Genomic DNA, 15028 nt, shown 5'->3' with positions numbered 1-15028 from the left:
CTTATTAACGATACATATTGTTTCTGCTCAGTTTTCTGAGATATATTGCGTCTGCCGACATCGCTGTCACCTTGGAGAAAATTACAGTTAAAATTGCGGTCCTGAAAAAAGAATTTGTTGTAGAAGACATCAAGGATATTAGCCTTAAATATCCAAAAGCAAAGACAGAAAATGAAGGATTATTAAAAGATTAAAGTGACACTTCTCACCAACATTTGCTGTATATCAGTATTCTATGGTTCAAATAAAGCAGAATTATTGCAGATTCCTTTGTTAAGATATTGCTCGAAAAAGGAAATGTAATAAAAAAGCAACAAATGAAAATTGAAGACAGGTGGAGTTACTCATAAAATCACATGCGTATTAATGTGCGGATCGAAAATGTGTTGGGGAATTTACCGATTGTATGATTTAAATTAAATAACCTAAAAACACAAGTTATGTAATGAAAAATATGACAGAAAGATATATAGTGTACAGATATAATTTCATGTCAAATTTTTGTGTTTATATCAAGACATGTATACTCAACATTAAATATGTATACTACTATTATAATATCATGTTCCTACTACAATAAAGGTTCTCTAAATGTAATAATTTTAATGGAATTTAGAGTAGATTTTTATATTTAACAAGCCAATATACGAATATTTATAACGCATTATGAAAATAACAAAACTATCTAGAGAAAATGTACAAATAACATCAAATATATAACTTTACATTCTCAAAAGACCTGTCAATGAAACCATACCATAAGATCGTTCTTACACAATATATATGATTACCGGGTACAATGAAATGTGTACAGTATAATTTATTTAAAATTTGAACGACATTATTATATAATCACAGGCACATTTACTGTAATACAATATTGCTGGGGCAGAGAGAACGGGGTAGGGTTGGTGTGGCGTTTGGGTGGATTTAGAGTACACTGAGATCAATTACTTCGATTCATATGCCTTTAAACTAGCCTAGGAAATTTGAACTACATTCTGTCATTTCTTTACTATTAATAAATCTTTGCATAGTCATATAAGATGGAGACATGTGTTTTGAAAAGCAGATTAAATGAAAAATAAGATTTAACCTTCATAGAATACTACAGTAGTTAACCTTTGCAATAAGCAAACTGTTAAAGTGACATTGACGATTTTATTTTCCCGACATTTTCTGAAAATGCTATTCTAAGATCATAAAAAAACGTTCGCCTATATATTTATATGATAGTATAGCATACACCTGTAAGACACATGAACATGAAACATAGTTTAACGGAACAATTCATAGTAAATCTTTACATAAAATAGGTTTACACTTTTAAAAATGTCTTTATGTTGGTTCATACGAATATTTGCCATTAAAGACATTTGAAGCGTAAATGTATTTCATTTGAAATAAAAAGTTTAAGTAAACAGGTCGGAATTAGAATAAACAAATATAAATATACCACTTGGCAGCGTCATGACTTTTCATCTATTAACATAGTTCGCTGCAAAGACGAACAATTATCTTCAATCATTATTATAAATTTGTAAGTATCAATACGTACATTGTAATCTATCTATAAAATGTAAACGAAACAATATAAGTTTAGAAATTGATGAATGCATCGTTTGACATTAAGCTCTCTATATCCAAATGATTTATGATTGAAAAATGTGATAGAAACATTTCTCAAAATAGTGTATGTTCCAAATTGTCAAATAGACTGTTTTAGATACATATGCATATTTCTTGGCTTATTCGGGTTCTATAACTTTCTCCTACTTCATTCCTAAAATCAAATGATGTGAAAAGAATGCCGTGTCAACAAAATACTATTTGAAGAAAATCAAAGCTGCAAGTATTGAGAACAATGCAGCATTCTTGTATAAAGATGACGCTTTAGAGATGTCAGTAGGTCCGTTACAAAAATCTCCAACACCGAATTCATTATAACCACATAGAGTTACACAGGCTGTTATTCCAAGAGATGTCAATGCTTCACAACTTGTCTGATTGTCGGGTTTAACTTTCTGGTTTTGTAGATAAACGTCAACATCGTCGCTGAAAAATGAAGTACCATCACTGCAGTCCCTTATAAATGTCCGTGTATGCTCTGCAAAATAAACTTTTATTTATGACTGAACGTAATGAAAAGTAATGGTGATAGTAAGCAAATGAATACAAATCATTGTTTTATAAACTAAGGATAAATGACATGGGAAACATTGTCACACCAAAACCAAATGTCATTTGATCTCTTCTCATTCTTTACTCTTAAAGCAGAATTTCCGGCACCTGAAGGCCTCTTATTATAGCCATCAACCTTGCAAAAACTATCGGAATAACTTTTAAACATGAAAAATATAAAGCCCCTAATCGGATTCAAACTATCGACGGTAAGTCGGCGCCTTTCCCCACTCGCAAAAGGAAGTCCCTGAAATACCTAAAAATACTGCTTCTCAGACTGCAAAGCGGATATGCTTTACGTACAGTATGGTTGGGCGAGGCTACAGTCAAATGTCAAAGCCTCGACCTGGCATTCAAGTTGAAGAAAACAAAGATACCGCTTTCAAACCGCACTTATATCATGCTATTTGGTAATCTTTAATTATTTCATGTTGACAGAATCAACTATGTTGTAAACTCATATGACTGGATTGTACAATTTTCTCTATAGATAAGTTTTATCACACTTCGAAATATATGTGCTGCGCCTTAGTTTAATATACGTGCTGTAAAAGCCATTCTATATAATGTTCTAGTGTGCTGACACACACTGTTTATTGTAGGAGTTATTACGGATCGACCGAATTCTGAACATTTATAAAGTCGGTCAGTAAATGTGAAATGTAGGGCGTAATATTCCCATAAATGTGTTGTGTTATACCAAACAATGTTATTCGTAATGCTCACATATGTTTAATAATACGATCAAGCTAAATGACAATTGTGTCTTACTTACCTCCTTCGTCGATCTGTGCAACCATGCAGTATTTCGGCGAGTCAATACCACCATATTCTGAACAGTTCTTTACATATTTATCTATTGTGTACGAGCCTGTCTTTTCATACTTCCTTCGGTAATGTCGCATGGTTCTATGCCACGTCTGGCATTGATTCCGTCCATCTAAATTGCTCGTATCCGTGCAGAAATAGCACATGATACTGTCTAAAAATAAGAAAAAATTACAAATAATCTTATGATAATGAGACATGTATAATAAATAACAGATATGTACATTTCCTTATAATGTACGTTTGTTTATTCAGTTATGTTAAAAAAGCATTGAATTTCATTTGTAACATCAAAATATACCCTTTTCGGTAGTTTTACATTTTAACGTAAAGATATTCTCACGGCAATCATGTTCATTGGTTTGAAGACTTAAACGAATTAATAAACCTGGTATATGCGATATTTACAGAGGCATACGGTATATACCGATATCGCATAAGCCATTTCACATACTTATTAATGTTAACCGATAAATTCATACATTGAATATATGATATATTGTAATTGAGTATGGTATTTTTTATTATTCAACAGATGTTTGTTTATAATTGTTTAATGCAAAAATCTAGGTGCATGAGCATTTATTGTAATTGACTATTTTCCTTATTTTTATTCGGAGTTAACATTTTTATACAATTTCTTATAAATTCTTATGTATACAAAACTGGACAACGGCATTCATTTCATACACCCCAAAACACATATGTGTCAAACAATGTGAAACAAATTGAAAATAAAGGTCCACTTTGCCTCAGATATCATTTTCATATCTTAAATATTTTATTGTTTGTATCTTTTGTTACAGTTACCAAACAATTACTCATTTGTCTTACAGATAAACTATTAATTGCGTCTCTTAGTGAATTAGCAAATGATATAATTATAGTGAATAAGTACTTTATATAGAATTCAAAATACTCTTTGTCTACATGTTGAAATTTTGACTTGTATAACACATTACTGCGCACATCAAACATGCTAGAAGTCATTTCTAAACGATTTTAAACACATGTTAAATGGTTCTGAAGAAATAACAAATTGGTTTTCTGAGGCATAATGTGCCTTTATATTAATACATTTACTAGACTTTTAACTATTTTAACTAACTTTTAGGATTTCTCTTTCGTTAATTTGCTTGCACAATAAATATTTCGCATGCCATTTATTTAGTCATTTAGAAATGATATCAAGGTTGTATCTTTTGAGTGTCATATAATTATTACGAAAATAATATACTGTGTATTCGATTTTTCATTCAAGTTTTTAAACTTCCTCTTTAGGTTTGAGAATATATATTATTTAATAAGCACGCCAATCAAGCTATAATGCAACTTATATTGTTTCACTAGCAACGAAAAGGTTAAATGATAATAACACTTACCAACCGTCTGTATAAAGACAAATAAACAACATATCCTTAAAATCATTTTAAAACTTCTTTCTTTATAGCTACTCTTTAAATCTCAAATTCATGTTTAAAGATTATGGTAGGTATATGCCTAAAGTCGATCATGCGTTAATTGTTATATTGTATTCAGTCTAAATTTATCTACTCCTATTTCAACTACGATATTAGTTAAGTCGATATAATAGTTTAAAGGATCATTTATGTTAAGAGTAGTGAAAAAGTAAGCTAGCATTATCTGTTTCGAAAAAAAAAATATTTAAAGTAAATCATCTTGATAAATAATGTGTGTTTTTGTGTATTTATTGCTAAAGAAGAATTTAATTGCCTATAAGTATTGCACCGACTTACGCGGAATTCAACATTAAAAAAAATAAATAGTACATTATGATTTTAGAAACATCCGCATATAAACATCCGTTTTAAGTTGAACAGATGACTTTGTTATTCTTTTTAATGTTCTTAACTCATTTCACATACTGAAATATAACTTAATTGATGTCATATGATTTCATAGAAATCAATATAATATACGAACGTTTACTTTCAAACTTTTGTTTATATTTTATACACTTTGTACTTGAAATTTATTTATATATTTTATTTAGCTCGATGAAAAAAATAAGTAAAATACGTTTTCGGAAAGTTTCATAGACATACAGGCAAAAATATGTTTTAGAATTTCTTTAAACTTGGCAGGTTGTTAGAAAATTATTACCAAAACATATTTTGGGATCACCGTTTAGTTATCTGCCCCTGCATTGAACTTTCATGGTTAATTATAGGACAGATAAGTCACAATGAAGGTAAAAAATACCTTATTGTCTGACATGGTAATGTAGTTTAATTCCTTTTGAAATCTGAAACGTTCGAACGTTTGAATAAATTTGCAACATTTCAAGAACGAGTTAAGAGCAGATCCCCCCCTTTTCCCCTCTTTTCTATTAACCTGTGCTCCTATTTAATGACATATTTATTAAAGAACTTTAAGACCCTTTATTGGAATTAAACATTGTAACAGAAAACAAATATATGCAATTGCATGTTTCAATGTATTGTGAAAAAAGAGAAAACATAATGCAAAAGCAAACACATCATTTTATAGACGTATGTATAAGTGTATAAGTTATGAAATCACCTCATATTTGTTAATAATTCTGATAACTCAAATGTGAGATCGGTGACACCAAACTTATTTTCACTCACAATATTTCTGTCATTTCATACTCACAACATGCGAAGATTTTAGATATTGTATTGATTAGTTTAACTTATGCCTTAATGTCTATTTGAAAACTTCCGAAAACGTCCTTGAAATAACAAGGAACATGATGATTATATGGACAAACTGCAGATGTTTACAGGAGGATGGATATCGTGTTCTCATATTTAGAAAATTCATAGTCTTAGAAAAACTTCTTTTGTTATTCATACAGGTTTATCTGTTAAGCATATTTAGCTAATTAAATCTAGTATTTCATTCATGTTTCTTCTGAAACTGACTCCCAAATTTTGCAGTTAACGACTATACTCACGTATATCATTTTCTTTTATTAAGGAGATGTATGCCAATTTGGATTGCTTTGTTGTGTAATAATGCCTGATTCGCGTTCAAAAGTTAAGAGAAACATAACCTCGAAAGACCATAGATCATTTGGACGATAAACAGTGCATTATTAAACAACGCAAGAAAAAATATTACCGTATTTATTTCCTTTCTTATATGCAAATAAAAAGAGAATCGTTAAAGGTATCCCGAGCTTAATTCAGCGTAATAGGGGAATACTTTGAAGCATGCTAGAATACTTTGCCACCAATTTGATGGACATGACTGAAGTGTTTAACAGATAATCTACCATTTAGTAAATCAAAGTTAAACAAGATTAACTCAAAACAAGGAAACAAGAAAAAATACGAAATAACTTACGTACACCGTTGGTTTAAGTGACAATTGTCTCAGGTTAAATTAAGTGGAATTATGAAAGATATAAAAATACAAAGTACACGAACATGCAATAGTTATCTATTTAATAAACGTCATAGGTTTCCGAAGGTATTTGATTAAAACTGGATACAGGGAATGAGACAAATGAGATTAAGAACGATAATTCTACCTTACTTACTTTATATGTTTAACCTTCGTTAGTGTATTTGTTTTCCGAAGAATAACTTCTAAGCTATTAATATGGACACTTCAAATAATCTTGAGACAAGTGAGAAAACGTACAGTGTCAAGGAGCCCAAACTGTCAATTGCTTAATTTTGATTGAGCTCATTTCAAAAATAATTAATCAACTTGACAAAGTGAGGAAGGACAGCAGGAGAAGAAGAGATTTTATGGTAAGAATGTTTTGATGTTACCAAATCGTATATATATGTAACATAATTTGTGTGATATAATGATTCGGCACATAGATTATTGACATTATAAATCTCCTCCTTTAAAAAAAACTTAATGAAATACGTTTACGTCAACCATATCATAATTTATCACTAAACATACAAGAGGACTGCACAATGGCCTACATTCTCTCTTAAGATAACGTAATGTATTCATACAAGCATTTAATTTTCAACGACTTCATGATACGACGACTGAAGTATTTATCAGTGTAACGACACAGTATGATAGCCCTCTTTAAAAATTACGCGAATATAGATCACCTTTATGTTCTTCTGTGTGTACGAGTCAGGTATTTTTTCATTTATAGTAAAAATGTGATATCGAGTTATGTTTATATTTTTATCGCTTTACCAAATCATATTATTTAAAGTTCATCTAAATCTTAACACTCATGTAAATGTTAGTGAAAATAATTTTAAATCGAAAGAAAGGACATCTGGAAGTTACTTTATATCTGCAGAAGTATACCTACTGAGAGGAAATAATGACGGAATATAAACAAGAGGATGGCGATGGTCACAGTATAACATACCTCAATACTGACGGCTATTGGACATGTACATTTAATGCACCACAAGAAACGGCAAAGAAAATTAGAGAAATGGCAAACTTCAAATGTAGAGCAGACGACGTATTTATATGTGCACCTGTAAAGTCAGGTAAATGTCACTTTAATCTTATTATTTATCTAAGGTCTAGCATTTTACAAAGAGGATGAACGACGTTCAAACCACATAGAACCACCAAAAAATCATAGTTGGGCTAATCAAAATTAATGAATAAAATGGGAAAGAAGAATTGTTTCAACAAAAATATGACTAAAAGCTATATTTGTACTATCATCATCAATATAATGACTCTCCCTTGAATTGTGTTTGGTAAAGTAGATTCAATATAAGTATTTATGTATTTTGATATATAAAATGTACTACACTTCAAACTTCCAATTGAACCAATGCAAAGTGTTTAAATTTCACGTGGAAAAATATACTATATACTCACTCTAACAATATGAAAAACTTTTTTAATTGTAAATAGATATATCACTTTGTTTTCTATATCAATTATTATATATATTGATGTCATTCTATAACCTTGGCATTCGTAGAAGTATTGGATTGTTTTGTGACTTTCAAGTTGTGTTACAGGGTGTATTTTATCGTCACTGTAGGTACACACTGGACATGGGAAATTATTTCCATGATGTTTGAAGGGAAAGCCGAGACAATAAAAAGAAGCAAAATCGAGAATATGATTGAGGCCTTTTCCTGGGAGGCTTTAGAAAATTTGCCATCACCTCGGGTATATGTACTTTACGCATACATGTAAATAACCAAAAACTCTTAGTATATATAAATATGAATAGCTTAATATCATTGATTATGCGGAAACTGCTTAATACTTAGTATCAGCTGCACAAAAAGAATATTCCTGTAACATTTTTAAACATAAAATTATACAATTCAAACATGCAGTATAATGGCATATTCCATTTCTATTGTTACAGGTGTTGAACACTCATGTTCATTACAGTCGCCTACCAAAAGAAGCAAGGGTACTCCGTTGCAAATTTGTTTATGTGCTTCGTAATCCAAAAGATTTGGCTGTATCATTATACAACCACACTAAGGGTATAACGGCATTTGAATACGACGGCAAATGGGAAAATTTTCTACCATTATTCTTACAAGGAAAAAGTAACATGTTTAAGATATTTATGATACTTAAAATTTTACATTACACTTTTAATTAAATTGAACTTGTTAATAAAACAAGAAACTTAAATGACAGTTAAATCGATAAACAATTGTACTAAAATCAATAAAACAAAAGTAAACGAAAATTTTTTTATCTTATATGATTTAAACTGTATTTTTTTCCCATGAAATCAACAATTATGAAATTAACACTTACTACATATAGGGTCTATATTAACCCAATATAAACAAATCATTTTGTAGTCATAGTTATTTATAACTTGAGGCTATTATACATCGTTGAGTACAATACTAAATTCTTATGGACGAGTACACAGCTGTCACAATTATATTGGACGAGGTGACGCAGATTCTGATATAGGTTTTGAAGTTATGTACGAGTCCAACAGAGTCAGTATTGTTCTCAACCATCTTTAATTGCTCTTTTTCACACCATCATTTTTTTTACAATTTGACAGAACTTTCTTTTTTATTACAATAAGCATTTGATATTTTTTTAACTCGGGGCTATAATGTGTGTGATATGGATTTATTTTGTACTTTATTGACTTTGGAAATGACAACAATGTTGGCACAAGTTTATATTTGTTTATCAGCGGAATACAATAGTTGGTTTGAGTATGTCTTAGAGTGGGAGAAAGAAATGTCGACCTCACCCAACCTTCCAGTACATCTTGTATATTATGAGGATCTGAAGGAGGTAATGATACGAATACCTTACTATGATTTGATAGGTAGAAATCATGAACTTAATTCTGTCACGCCTGGTAAACGATAGAACTACCTCTTACGGAGGTAAACGGTAAATCGCTCTATCGCTACTTCCGAGCTAGTGCATGTCGCTACATTCAGTTGTCAACAAAGGTAAAATGTTGTCATTTTCTAAACATTTTGTAAACTGTAGACCAAATATCAAAAATGTTATACAATGTACATATGATTAAAATTTCTAGAAAAAACGTAAGGTTTTTAAACTTTCGTTTGAAATGTGGTTGTACCGGCGTTTATAAGTTAGCAAACATAGCGTTGAAATGGACCGTTTCACCATTGCAACGCTGAATTGGCTAACTCGTAAACGCCGCGACACAAAAATGTACAAACTTTACGCTTCTTAGAAACTTAGAATCATATCTACATGGTATAGCATCCTCCGAAAGTCGATAATTGTTGTTGAGTTTATAAAAATATATAAGAAATGACAACCCTTTACCTTTGCTGACACCTGATTTTAGCGACATCACTAGCTCGGAAGAAGCGATAGATCAATCTATCTGAAAGAGGTAGTTCTATCGTTAACCAGGTTTGTCTGCGAGATAAGTTTTAGATGATATTTTATGCAATAGTTGATCAATAAAATAAGTCTCGTATGTGTTTGCAATTAGTGTGCATTTAAATAAAATTATACACTTTGTATTTCAACAACACGTAAAATATAATTTTCCAGAAGATGTTTTTTAATTAACATAAATGTTTTATTAAAACAATTTATTTAGTAACCAATTGCTTAAACAAGTTTATCTCCTTTACAAATGCAGAACACTCTTCGGGAAGTAAGACGACTTGGTAAATTTCTTGGCGTAGAGGACACGGGCGGTCTTTTTGAAGCCATAAGTGAAAAATGTCAGTTTGAAAATATGGCAAAAGATAAACAGAAGTATCTATTTCCACAAGATCCAATAGAGGGTTTCACATTCTATAGGAAAGGTTTGTGACAGAAAACAGGTCTTCAATACTATAACATTTTTATCAGTAAAAATTTCAGAAATTCAGCAAGAATTTCAAATCAAGTATGATTAAACAAATATTTTCTTGCTTTATTGAGACATTTCAAAATGGTTAAAAGTCGTGGTAATCCAGTCTTAAGTCATTTTATGTTTTGTTCTGAAATTGATTCTGTATTTTAAAAAAAAGAAGAAAAGCATAGATGATATTGAATGAAAGAAGGTCTAAACTAAATTTATTGAACGAGTTGAATAAAATCAAATGGCGAGAAAAATATTGTTTAATTAAACGAGTTCTACTCGAATATCATTAATCAAATAATATACATACGAACGGTAAACTGTTAAGTTAAATTTTGTTAACGCTATGTTTATATATAATGCAAATGACGTCACGTCAAAGTGTTTTACACTAGTGTAATATCGTTTTTATTGAATGGCTTTATTTCACTCCCGCGCCGCGGTTTATATAAAACAATTTTTTTCCAATCATAAATTTTAAGTGTTTTACTCGAATTAGTTTGACAATCAAAACGATTTAGAGTTAAGGATATAAGACTTTATCTTTATTAAATATATTTGTAAAGTTTATCACCATTAAAATTTTGTTGGTTCCAAAATCTGCTTGTCGATTCCTTAAAATGTTGTAATATAAAATGTCTATGTTACGTAACACACATGAATATTGTATGAAAATAACAAATATTCCGAAACAAAATATTATTCTACCATGGTTTTAACCCATTAACAGTAATTTCTTTTTAACGCAAGACAATTTTCTACCATATTTAATATTACAAACATTTTGGAAGTATTCTTTTTAAATCCAAGCAATAACTTTGGCAGCAGATAAATAACTTTATACACTTAATGTCTGTATAATTCAATAAACATTTAAAGTGACATTTGGCTTTTTTTCGTCGTCAAGTTGAGCCTTTAAGCTGAATTCACTATATATTTCAAAAGATTGACTGTTGATAAGGTGATGTACAAATAGTTAATATTGGAAAATATTGGGGAGGTTTGGGATAAGAAAAACACTGCCTAAAGTATAAAAACAATTGCCCCGCTCTTTTTATAAACTAATCCTTCCAGTTAAAAACTGTTGGATATTCACAGACATCTTCTTGGTCAATGTCAGTTATAAATCGTTTATGCCAATAAGTTTCTTAAATTGAAAGGAATTATGGCAAAGTGAAAACTTATTTCGACTTTCACTTGTACTTGTCACAATGTCACTTTACCAAAAATACCCTGAACGAACTACTATCAGATGATGATGAATATCAAATTATAGCAAAAATATCAATTAATAAAACTCATGTTTTCAGGAGACGTTGGGGACTGGAAGAACTGGTTTACAATCGCTCAGAACGAATATTTTGACAAGATTTACAGAGATATGATGAAATCGTCGAAGCATAATTTCAGATATCAGATATAAGAATGTTTGAAATCATGTTGTATTGTGACAAAATGGGAAACATGTGACGAAATTGTGAAATTGCAGCAGATTTGTGAAATTGCCATGATAAACAGATGGACAGATTTGAAGCAGGAGATCTGAACCACACATGATTTAATACATTCCGAAAAGACCAATTAGACATCAAAAAGGAGATAAAAATTCGATATGGTGTTATCTTATGATGATGTATTAAAGTCGAAACTAGTAGATGTTTTGTCTTGAATTCATTTCATTATTTACGTCACTGGAATGTATTAGTTTTTATTAACGTTCAGCACTTGTTTGTATTTTAACAAAGATTTTATAAACTGATAAAAATAATAGTTTTGATTTAATCGTTTCCTTTATTATCTATTAAAAGCAATTTATTTGTTTAAGACTGGACCATGGTCGGGTCTCAATGTTTAATTTGTATAATTTATACATTGTGCGATAACGAAACCGTCAAAATATCGATATAGTCCATTTACATATTGAATTAAGATATATTATATTGGTTGTACAAAACGTCCGGGTAATCGTAAATCTGTACAAATAGACTGGCAAAGGACCCTTGAATAGTTTTTTTAACGGAAAATATAGCAAATTTAGACATTCGAAGGATATTTGCAATTATGATTCATAAAAAATAAATCATTATCTTGTTCTACTGCTTTGATTTTTTGGAGACACTGTGCAAAGCAATGTTCGGACAACTTGCAATAGTTAGTGAGATTCATTCCGTTAAAAAGAACACTTTTAAGAAAGAAGGAAACAACAAAAACAGACTACTAGTACACACACCGCCGTTTCATGTGCTTATTCTACTGTTCTCTTGACAAAAATGCCACATATAGATAACAGAAAAATCTTTTACACCAAAAATGCTAGAACTTTGTCCGTCCGCAATTTATTCAAATGACAATGTCTTAAAAATCACATGATTTTTATGAAACTTTTCAATTTCCATGTGATTTTGTTATTAATGTTTCTGAGGGATGACACTTTCTCGAGATGATTTTACTTTACAGGTGGCAAGTGCTATGTGGCAGCTGTAAAAGGGTCACTTCACTTGAGTGTTGTTATATCATTATGGTCATTCGGGCTCTTTGGTTACAGCAATTTTTAAGTGTTGAAAATTTAGTAACGCTCAAGCCGGTGTAAGGGAAAGTGAGAGATGTTTTCCTTATCCCTCATGTACAGACTAAATCAATTTTGATTTTGACACAAATGTTTCTTGAATGAAATTATTCAATGTTTGTGCAAATAGTAACAGTCAATTATATCTCTTTGTCAAAGGAGATAAAATAGGAACAAGTGCAATCTAAAAAAAAGGAATCCTCTCCGAAAGCGAAATTGCTTAAGCTTATAAATCTGGTATGCTCATTCTTCTAATGATACTCTTACAAATATGTTAAATGGTTACAATTGTGCCCGCCCCGAGGTATCCTAATCTATTATAGAGTCAAATATTCTTGTCACAAACAGAACTGTCAAGAGTTTAGATAGTGTATAATTTTCACAGATCAAGTATTTTTCCCATTTCACCTAATGTGCGACGACAGTGCGATATATCGTATACACAACAACAAAAAATTGATACAATGCAAAATGTAAAATGCAAAAGAAAATAATAGAAAAAAAAGAAAATAAAGAGAAGAAACAACAACAACAAAAAAGAAAACAAACAAAAAAGCAACAATAACAATTTGGTTTGTTTCAAATAACTTTTCGAAATATCCAATCAGCTGCAAGGCCAAAACTTACGATCAGTTTCGCATGTAGACAAAAGAAGATCAATTCATACAAAGCAATGTGATTAAAGCTTAACATTTAAGAAAACAAAAAGTCATAAAGATGATTTGTAACATTTGTGACGAATGCAAATGGTTTTAAATCGAAACTAAAACGATGTGTATATAATACATAAAATGAACGGATCTAACTCGATAATGATGTTTTCAAACGTCATTTGTATCAAGAAATATATATTGTGAAACCTACGAAGTACACTCCTTTTGTTTGTTATGTTAATTATTGATAAGTAAATTTACGCCGTTAAAGCTGCATGCCTCCAGATCAATTTTAATTTTTAATGAAAAGTTTGAAGTATGCATCTAAGAGTATAATATTGTATTGTAAAGTAACCAAAAAAAGGAAATCATTTACATTCCCTTTACTACAGTAGTAACACAGTATGAATAAACTTATAAATACTGCATAATTGCACATAACATCTATTAAATTATTATTTGAGTCTGAAATTCATCTACTTTTTTTTCCTGAAATCTTTGTACATTTTTCTCAAGTTTTGTTGAAATATTTTAATCATCTTGAGACATGCAGCTTTAAATTTCCGTTTTGATGAGTTGACCAATGAGTGTCTTAGCGAGCTTGGTTGGTTTTTGTTGTACATCATGTCACACATTGCACTTATTAAATCCTGTTTACCATTGTCAATTTGACATGCTATATAACCACATTTAAAATACAAATTTGCATTAGACTGCTTGTTATCACGACAACAGGTGAAACATAAAACGGTAAGTTTTAGCCTACTTTACTTCTATAGATATAAAATTATGCATGGTAGGTAAATATATTAAATATATAAAGAAGTTTAACATGTCAATTACATTCTAAGGAAATGTAGACATAATTTGTTTAATACATTTATCTATGAATATTTACGTAACTTTAAGCTTACGAGTATAAAACTGTATATTTTGAATATCAGTTACTAACATCCACTTCTATTTACATACGTGGTCATAATAGTCGTTCTAGATAGAAATTATGGATGTTAGAATTTTGGATGTTATTGTGTGGTTTGAGTGTAAAAAATATAATAATTTCCTCATTTCTCAAAACACGAGTATTAGTCTATGTAAGATGCTCTTCATATTTCCTTATATTGAAATAGTTTTTAATATTTCAGGCAATAGCATGAGAGGTTTAATTTTAACTTTGATGATCGTTTCTTTGATCAGTGTTACAATCACAGGCGCAGGTATTACTTACTATTTATACTTAATATACTAACAATTTATAGAAGAAAAAATAATAAGAACAGTTAAAGGCGTCGAACATTTAAATAAACATTTATTTTATAGTTTGGGTACCTTTCTGTTTAAAATGTGTAGTGTAAGAGTTAAATCGTTAACATGTACATGGACAGTGTGTTAACTGGAGTGCAGGTATTAGTTACCCGTACTCCAGAGCATGCCCATTGATTGGCTAATTTTTTGCTGGGGTTTTACTTTTAATGACGACAGAGAAAGGGAAAGCGATAGAAATATCATATTCAGATGCTCGTGTATTGG

General features: G+C 30.3%; 2 protein-coding genes across 5 annotated transcripts; one reads left to right on the top strand and one right to left on the bottom strand.

The window, feature by feature from the left end:
- Window positions 1-591: 591 nt before the first annotated feature.
- Window positions 592-4544, bottom strand: LOC132715160 (uncharacterized). Its single transcript, XM_060698136.1, has 3 exons — window positions 4392-4544; window positions 2957-3163; window positions 592-2107 (listed from the first exon to the last, which is right to left on the bottom strand). Exons 1-3 carry the CDS (start codon window positions 4435-4437, stop codon window positions 1827-1829), a joined length of 534 nt encoding a protein of 177 aa, XP_060554119.1. The 5' UTR covers window positions 4438-4544; the 3' UTR covers window positions 592-1826.
- A 1941-nt stretch (window positions 4545-6485) lies between these two features.
- LOC132715158 (sulfotransferase 1A1-like) lies at window positions 6486-12061 on the top strand. 4 transcript variants are annotated; one of them, XM_060698133.1, is made up of 7 exons: window positions 6486-6755; window positions 7280-7478; window positions 7991-8121; window positions 8327-8516; window positions 9134-9237; window positions 10073-10241; window positions 11590-12061. In XM_060698133.1, exons 2-7 carry the CDS (start codon window positions 7304-7306, stop codon window positions 11700-11702), a joined length of 882 nt encoding a protein of 293 aa, XP_060554116.1. In that variant the 5' UTR covers window positions 6486-6755; window positions 7280-7303; the 3' UTR covers window positions 11703-12061. The 4 variants fall into 4 exon arrangements, with proteins under 4 accessions (XP_060554116.1, XP_060554115.1, XP_060554117.1 ...); XM_060698132.1 differs by lacking the exon at window positions 6486-6755 and adding an exon at window positions 6981-7108; XM_060698134.1 differs by lacking the exon at window positions 6486-6755 and adding an exon at window positions 7010-7097.
- Window positions 12062-15028: the final 2967 nt, after the last annotated feature.

Source organism: Ruditapes philippinarum, unplaced genomic scaffold (assembly GCF_026571515.1).
Source record: "Ruditapes philippinarum isolate M1 unplaced genomic scaffold, ASM2657151v2 ctg2903_1_1_1_1, whole genome shotgun sequence".
In the NCBI taxonomy this organism is placed as follows: domain Eukaryota; kingdom Metazoa; phylum Mollusca; class Bivalvia; order Venerida; family Veneridae; genus Ruditapes; species Ruditapes philippinarum.
Note: the sequence above shows the minus strand (reverse complement) of the source record. Positions and strands in the feature narration are given on the sequence as shown.

Excerpts from the sequence above, each read along its gene's own strand:
- LOC132715158 (XM_060698133.1), top strand. The coding sequence starts at position 7,304 with ATGACGGAATATAAACAAGAGGATGGCGATGGTCACAGTATAACATAC. Across the intron at positions 8,122-8,326 it reads AAAATTTGCCATCACCTCGG|GTGTTGAACACTCATGTTCA; the intron begins GTATATGTACTT and ends CTATTGTTACAG. Across the intron at positions 9,238-10,072 it reads ATTATGAGGATCTGAAGGAG|AACACTCTTCGGGAAGTAAG; the intron begins GTAATGATACGA and ends TTACAAATGCAG.
- LOC132715160 (XM_060698136.1), bottom strand. The coding sequence starts at position 4,437 with ATGATTTTAAGGATATGTTGTTTATTTGTCTTTATACAGACGGTTG. Across the intron at positions 3,164-4,391 it reads TGTCTTTATACAGACGGTTG|ACAGTATCATGTGCTATTTC; the intron begins GTAAGTGTTATT and ends TCTTATTTTTAG. Across the intron at positions 2,108-2,956 it reads TGCACAGATCGACGAAGGAG|AGCATACACGGACATTTATA; the intron begins GTAAGTAAGACA and ends TTTATTTTGCAG.